At 42.6% G+C, this 7,699-nt stretch overlaps 1 protein-coding gene across 1 annotated transcript; it reads left to right on the plus strand.

Annotated features, from left to right (window-relative positions):
- Positions 1-333: 333 nt before the first annotated feature.
- Positions 334-2,882, plus strand: LOC125532836 (protein FAR1-RELATED SEQUENCE 9-like). The gene is made up of 4 exons (XM_048696728.1): positions 334-779; positions 882-1,925; positions 2,027-2,537; positions 2,673-2,882. The coding sequence occupies exons 1-4, from the start codon at positions 334-336 to the stop codon at positions 2,880-2,882; spliced, it is 2,211 nt and encodes a 736-aa protein (XP_048552685.1).
- The last annotated feature ends 4,817 nt before the right edge of the window (positions 2,883-7,699 follow it).

A 7,699-nucleotide genomic window follows, 5' to 3' on the forward strand; every position in this document is an offset into this window, starting at 1 on the left:
GTATCTATGCACACATGAGACTCAGAAAAATTTAGTTGCATTGGCTGATGCCTCTGGTTTCATTGTTTAGTTGCCACTTGCTCTTAATTTTATGAAACTTGTTAATGCTTCCGCTTTCATTGCATTCTGTATGTTTTCATGTTTCTGTTAATGCCCTGCTCCAACTGTGTGATTTGAATGTGGATGTTGCATGTTCACGGGACCCCCTTGCACATGTAGAAATTTTGTCGGTTTGATTATGTTGCATGTTTCTGTGTGGTGCCTGAATTTGAAACATGATTTTTTTTGCTGATTCCATGGAGAGATGAAAATGACTATTGCGCAACAACTCTGATGCAGGATCATGGGACTGAAGGGGAAGGGAGCTATGTCCAAGGCAATTTTTCTGTTTGTGGTGGTGAGGATTCAGATGCATTGTTGTTTACTGAAGATGCAATCGAAGATGATTCAGATGATGGAGATGTTTCATCACAGCCACTGCCACCCTATGTTGGCATGGTATTTGACACACTTGAGGATGCTCAGAAATTCTACAATGACTATGCCTTCAAGTTGGGGTTCGGGACACATATATCTTCCTCAAAATTCAGCCAGAAGAGAGGCCAGAAGAAAGAGGATCAAATATTGATCAAGAGGGTCTTTGGGTGTGTGCATGCTAGAAAGCCCGATAAAACGGAAACGAGTAGCACATCGAAGAGCATTGCAACAGGAAAAAGCAACTCCAGTAGGCAGCCTAGTGAAGGAATGGATGTGACAAGAAAACGTCAAAAGAACAGGCTGCTCCGCCATGATTGTAAGGCGCACATGATTGTTGGGCTGAGAGAGGAGAGATGGACAGTGACTTGTTTTGTTGCGGAGCATACACATCCATTGCTGGAACAGCCGGAGCGTGTTAGGTACTACCGGTTGCACCGCAGTATACCTGCCGAGGATTACCAGCTCTTGTTGACGTTGCATGATGTGAACCTATCAAATTCAGATTGCATGGGTGTCCTCGGCAGGGTCCATGGAGGTGACACCAGGATACTCCCATATGTGAAGAGAGATGTTTCGAATGAACGTGCAAAGCTCCGAAGAGGGCTAACATTCCGAGACATGGATATGACAGTCGAGTACTTTGAGAGGAGGAAAGCTGAGAATCCAGAGTTTTTCTATGCAAAACAAAAGGATCCTGCAACAAACTCCGTGACTGCCTTGTTTTGGGTTGATGGGAGAACAAGGGCGCTCTACCCGAAATATAAAGATTGTGTGTTCTTCGATACAACCTTCTGCACCAATAGATACAATATGCCATTTGCTCCTATAGTTCGGGTCAACAACCATCTCCAGACCATTGCACTCGGGTGTGCCTTGTTGCCGGATGAAAGTATTGAAACATTTAAGTGGGTCTTCCAACAGTGGATGGTTGCAATGGATAACGAGCATCCCACAAACATCATGACCGACCAGGACAAAGCGATGGCAACAGCTATTGAGGATGTGTTGCCAAACACCTGCCATAGGTGTTGCAAGTTTCATGTGTTTAGCAATGCACGTACCAAGTTGGGGAGGCTGTTGAGAAGAGATGAAGCGTTTGCAGATGTGTTCTACACTTGTATCAATCAATCAGAAACCATTAAGGAGTTTGAGGAAACATGGCAACACATGTTGCATTGTTTTGAAGTGGCTGAGAACAAACACCTGAAGAACATGTGGCGAACAAGGCACATGTGGGCTCCAGCATACTTCAAGAACAAATTCTTTCCGTTCACAAGCACAACGGGCAGGTCTGAGGGGCTTAACTCATATTTCAAGACACTGATTCGTCCGGCTGATTCCGTTTGGAGGTTTGTCCAGCAATACGAAATGTGCCAAGAAACTATGCTTGATCGTGAAGACAATGCTGGATTCACTGGTGAAACAACAGCTCCGCCACTATACTCTCGGTACACACACTTTTGCGCTTTACCAAAAAAAAGAAAAAAATTGTTGTTGGGCCAAGTTTCTGTGTGATGTGGTTTGTGACCTATTTCTTGTGATGTAGCAGGTACAACATTGAGCGCCAAGCTGCTGTTTACTACACCCGTAGCGTCTTTGGCAAGTTCCAGAAGCAGGTGATCGCGTCTACCGGCTTCGTTATCAACCAAGACGCTGAGTATCGAGGGCAAGGCCTGCTGTTTGAGCTAAAGGCAAGCTCCTATGAGAACCCAAAACTCTATTCTGTGCATGTTATGATGGATGAAGGGTTGTTTGAATGTAGTTGCCACTACTTTGAGATGAATGGCCTGATTTGCGCACATATAATAAGGGCAATGGTGCATCTGAATGTTCAAGAAATTCCGCAACAATACTTATTGGAGAGGTGGTCTGAAGCAGCCACAACAAGCATGGGCAGGACTGGCCGATTGCTGGACTTCGGGCACCCCTCAACGAACACATTGAAATACAACTCCTTGTGTCAAAGGTTGACATGGCTCGCCTCTAATGCATGTCGCAACGATGATGCCTACAAGATATTATATGAAGCAATAACAGTTCTTGAGCCTGCCATAGCAGCGGCAAAGAGAGGAGCGCTGTCATCACCCGCTGCCGCAACGGGAACATTGAATGACAACCTACCACAGGGTCAAAGCTCAGAGATGCTACAAAACCCAGCTCGTGTCCCTAAGAAAGGTCGGCCAACTGAAAGAGAGAAGAGAAAGAAAACACTGGTAGAGCAGCGAGACGATGAGCAAAAAAAGAAGGCGAAGCAACAAGAGAAGAAGCCGACGGCAACAGTAAAGCCAAGAGTTGGAAAAAGGATTGTCCGCTGCAAGTACTGCCATGAAGAAGGACATAATATTCAGACATGTGGGGCGCTAAAAGCTGCAACGGAGGCGGCGGCAGCACCCCCTAAATGCTAGTTTTGCTCTGAGGTTGGACATGCAGTCCCAGCTTGTCAATACATGAGAGCCGTGATGGCAAGTGACCGAAACATTTCCCAAGCAACGCAGCTGAAGCTCTAGAAAAGAAAAGATGAGAGAAACAGGGAGGAAGATCCTCCTAAGAAAAAATGTTTTTCATTTGGGAGAAGATCCCCCATCAGCCAGCTTTGGGTGTTTTGTTTCATCTCCTAAGCAAGATGTACTTGCTCCCTGTGTTTGAGCTACATTAGTAACTTCTTTTTTGCAAAAATGATGATGTACAAGCTATAATTTCAATTTGCAACCTGTGTTATGTTTGCTCCATGTAGTTGCCTGGGTTTCGGACATACAACCTCACTGTTTCTATGCATATACATCCCATATTAATCCATATTGCAGGAAAAAAGCTTGTGTGGTCTCACAGGTTGGAAAAAAAGATGAATGTTTTCCTGTTAGATGAAAACATGATATTCACACGAAGGGCACTTTTCATTTTGGTTATGTTACAAGATGTATTCATGTTACAGGAACATGAGCACTTCTCATTTTATGTTATAGGGACATGATATTGTGATGAGAAAATGCCTTGAGTTCATCATTTTGCTAGTGTAACTAAAAAAATGTTATGGAGATGATGATCATTATAGAAAATTTTGACATTTTTCTAGTAAAAGATTTCTAATGCAACAAATGGCTCGAATACAACACCAGTGTGCAGAAAAAAGAACACACTTTCAGGAAAAGGTAACAACTGCCATTGGAATCATGTCTACATTATATATAGGTGTGCAAAAACACCAAATCAGTAGTGAAACATCATGTCTCCACCATACAAAATTGAGGGATAAACTTTCGAAGAACTTTCGTTTCGTAGACTACTAGAGAGCTCGATTACAAACATGTCGCACACACATGCACCGCAAAAAAGAGGTCAAAACTACTAGAGAAGTCTTGTTGCGGTTACCATCAATCTATGAGTTTTTCTGCAATGCTTGAACCTCATCCTCTGAGTTAAGGGTGTTTTGAGGGCGCTTGAAAAACTTCGCTGCAATGTACTTCCAGAAATTGAGCAACGATTTTGCATACTAAGCATACACAACAAGAGAAAAAACACATTGTGAGACACTACTAGCAGGGGATGAAAATAAAGGTGGGTAATAACATAAAATTTCATAAATATATGATAGCAGTCAACTACTAGAATTTATTTACTAATAGTGTTTCATAGGTTGCAAAAGAAGAAAAATAAAATAAATGATTCTGAGTCGTACTGTATTGAATGGCTTCATCCCCCTCGCAGTTAAATTCTCCAAGTATAGAATAGCAAAGATGTCGCAATCAAATCTGCCATGGAAATAGGATGAAGAGGAAACATGAGATCACAAATAAGAGATGAAAATACTTCCTAAACAGGTTGTAAAGTTCCAAAAATCCACAAATGAATAAAATAGAAAAAAAATTGTACAATGTTGATTGCTGCTGGTAGCTTGGTGGACTGAACATCTCAAATGTGCCAAAATCTTGCTTCCATGGGTTAAATTCTCTGACTAGTGCTTTGAAGTTTGTTATCTGGAAATGTCGAATTGATTGGAACTGCAACATTGATTTGAAAAAACAAAAAGGGAAAATAACATAAAAAAGATGTGTTCAACTCCATACTAGATTGCCACAAGGCTTCTCAAGGATGCTGACATAGTCAGGGTCTAAGCTCCTGGAGTCAAAGACATTAAACTGTTTTTTCATGAAATTTACAACAACAATTTCCCAATGATCTCTTTGGACCATGGTGAAGAACAGCTACAAAAATTAAAAAAATTAGATAAATAAAACGGAAACATTGTTGCGCTACAAGAAAAAGTTTACTTGATCAAATTCCATGATGTCATTATTCTCGCAGACCCTGGTCAAATCTCAAATGCAGGAACTTGTGTTGAATGAACTTGGATCAACACAGAGCTTGGTCTGTATGAAAAGCAAAAAAATGGTCACAACAAAAAGGTGAAAACTTAGTAACTATCATGTAAAAATCTACTATGTTGCGGGTGGAAAACTCAAGTGACAAAAAAGCAAACAAAAACATGTTAGTTAACTCACAGCAACATGTTGTGAGAACGCAAATTTCCTTGGCTTGGTTGAGTTGCACGTTTGCTGAATGTTGAAACTTTCAATGTAAAGTGACATCACCGCATTATTCAAATGTGCGTGCTTTTTGAGCTCATTACTGAAATGTTTGAAGGAAATATCAAAACCACCTATCCTGATAAATGCAGGGCTATTTGTTGCAAAAAGAAACAATATCTCGGTTAGGAGGTGTCGATAAAAATGGATGGATTTTTTCTCTCAACACACATATAAAAAGTGCAAAAAAACACTTACAGAGGCTCGCCTTCGAGTGGGTCCTTATATGATAATTAGTACAATAGTAGCTTTGGTATATGACATCTTCTATTGCATCAACTCTTATCTTCTTCATCTTTTGCAACTTGCGTGCGCTTGGTGCGGGCGGTGCAACTCCCTTAAGTGTAGGCTTCTTCCCATCATGGCTTTGACTGCTGCTGACTTCAACCACCTCCTCCTTCTCTCTTGTCTCATCAACACCTGCTTCTGCAACAAAAAAGGAAGAGAAAGCAATAAGAACTTGTGAGTAACAAATTGGAGCATTGATGTACTGAAGTTCCAAAAACAGATGATGATATGTTGCGTAACAAAAAGTTGCGGGGATGACTTGTAAAAACCTGCAGGGCTAGTCGATAACGGGGGATATGTTGCGAGGGAGGTCACATCATAAACTGGACCAGTTGAACTGCCAGTAGAACTATCAAATAAAGGACTTCTCGCTCGAATCTCCAAGAAAGAGTCCACATTAAAAAGACCAGATGATCATGCAGGTGAATTACTAACTTGTCATGGATCTTGAAAAAGTAAATCGTCGCCACTTCCAGGTTCAAATAAGCCAAATGAAGGCCCATCTTCAAGTGTCCCTTGCCTCCTTGTCAAATTCACAAATGGGGAGCTTGGGCTGCGAGGCGACTTCTGTTCAATGTTTACCTTGCTACAAGAATCTTCTCCCTTTGCATTGCTATGAACACTTCCATTGTTGTGTTCACTCTTCTGGCCTAGGACAACGTTTGTGTGATCCACTTCAGCTACTGGATCCCCACTCTTTGTGCCTTCTGGTGGCTTAGGCTGCTGCGGAAAAAATTCAGTGGCACTGCATGTAGGGGTTGTGGTAGTCCCATGCACGCCATCTTGTTTCTTAGCCTTCCGCGAAGAAGGTTTGGTGGCAACGGCTATAGAGGTTATTGTATTCCCGTGCACGCCATCTGGTTTCTGAGGCTGTTGCGGAGAAGATTCGGTGGCAGTAGCGGTTGCTGTAGTCCCATGAACGCCATCTGGTTTCTTAGGCTGCTGCGGAAACAATTTAGTGGCATCACACATGCCTGTAGTGGGAGCTCCTGATACACTGAAATTGACATCTGCCACTTCGTCTTTGTCCTCATCCCTCCTGGATCCAGCTTCGACTGCCTCAAAAACATTAGGCCCATGCGTTTGCAATACATGACCTGCAACACCCTCCCAAATGAGCTTAACGCGGCATTAAGTTCTGTAGCATGTAGCTCTTTGTGCTTGTTGTATATGTCACGAAGATGTGGGGGCAGCTGTGAATGAACAAAAATGAACAAAAACAAAAAAAGATGAGTGCAGGAAAAGGACATTAGTTGTTTGTAAGTAGTTTTGACATGGCACTCATGCAAGATATGGATACAAGAAATGTTGTATGGCTCTCACCTCTAACTCATCGAATGTAGGCAATGCAGGTAGCCAATCCTCCAAAGATCTGCGCCACACACATCATCACCACCGCCCATATTATCCAGAGGTGGCTCATGCACAGTCTCTTATCTTCCATCAGGACCCTCCATACCACCCTTAGGTGGTTCTTGAGAGCCCACATCATCTCCCCCTTGTGGATTGGCTTGTGTGTGCGAGCTCTCTGGCACATCCATAACGGGTGTTGCGGAAGCAACATCTCCACCTTGGGTATTTGTTTCGGGCAGATCCTCTGTGACACTGCCTTGTATTGATCTTTGGGCAAGTTGATCTACATATGGCATAAACTTGGGAGTTGCATACGGTGTGCTGGAGCTGAACTGCATTTGAAAAAAGTGAAACAAGGATTTAGAAATTTGCAAAGAAAACAAAAGGTCATGTGTCCAAAAATTGAAAAAAAGAAGATACTTACAGGGCGCTTCCCAAATCCATCATCTAGTGTGTCGACTGCAACAACAACGGTGGAGTCCATTTCATGAACAAAACGAGCTCGCGGCAGTGAGTAGTCGATGGTATGATTAACTATGCATCCTCTTGGAATGTCGAGGTGGTCCATGTAAATTACCTGCAAACACACAAAAGAAAAAGAAAAAAGAAACATGAGCGCCTGCAAAAGTTTGCTGTCCCGGAAAAGAATATGGAATTGTTATGGGAATGATGGTCTGTACCGGAAGCATTGGTAGACAGCCACCAATCAAGAATTTCACTTTACCTTCAGACCTCTTATCCTGGTACTTTTTAACTTCCTTCATCACATCGGACAGAATATGCTCATCCCATTCTAACTCATGGACAACACTCATGTCTCACAAGGTGTGGAGATACTCAAGACGCACCATGTTTCCTGTCCCGGGAGCTAGGACCAATGATAAGCAGAGTAAAACCCATGACCTACTAATGGCATCCTCATCGTCATCATCCGCTTTTGATAGAACAGCTGCTGTGGTGGCTATTGGAGCCCTATCACCATCCAAATACACATTTCG

The sequence above is a fragment of the Triticum urartu genome, chromosome 1, assembly GCF_003073215.2.
Source record: "Triticum urartu cultivar G1812 chromosome 1, Tu2.1, whole genome shotgun sequence".
Lineage (NCBI taxonomy): Eukaryota > Viridiplantae > Streptophyta > Magnoliopsida > Poales > Poaceae > Triticum > Triticum urartu.

Bases quoted from the DNA above. Each gene is read 5' to 3' on its own strand.
- LOC125532836 (XM_048696728.1), top strand. From the start codon at position 334: ATGCAGGATCATGGGACTGAAGGGGAAGGGAGCTATGTCCAAGGCAAT. The intron at 780-881 runs GCTCCGCCATGA...ATTGCTGGAACA, and splicing joins AAACGTCAAAAGAACAGGCT to GCCGGAGCGTGTTAGGTACT. The intron at 2,538-2,672 runs GCAAAGAGAGGA...ACTGAAAGAGAG, and splicing joins TTGAGCCTGCCATAGCAGCG to AAGAGAAAGAAAACACTGGT.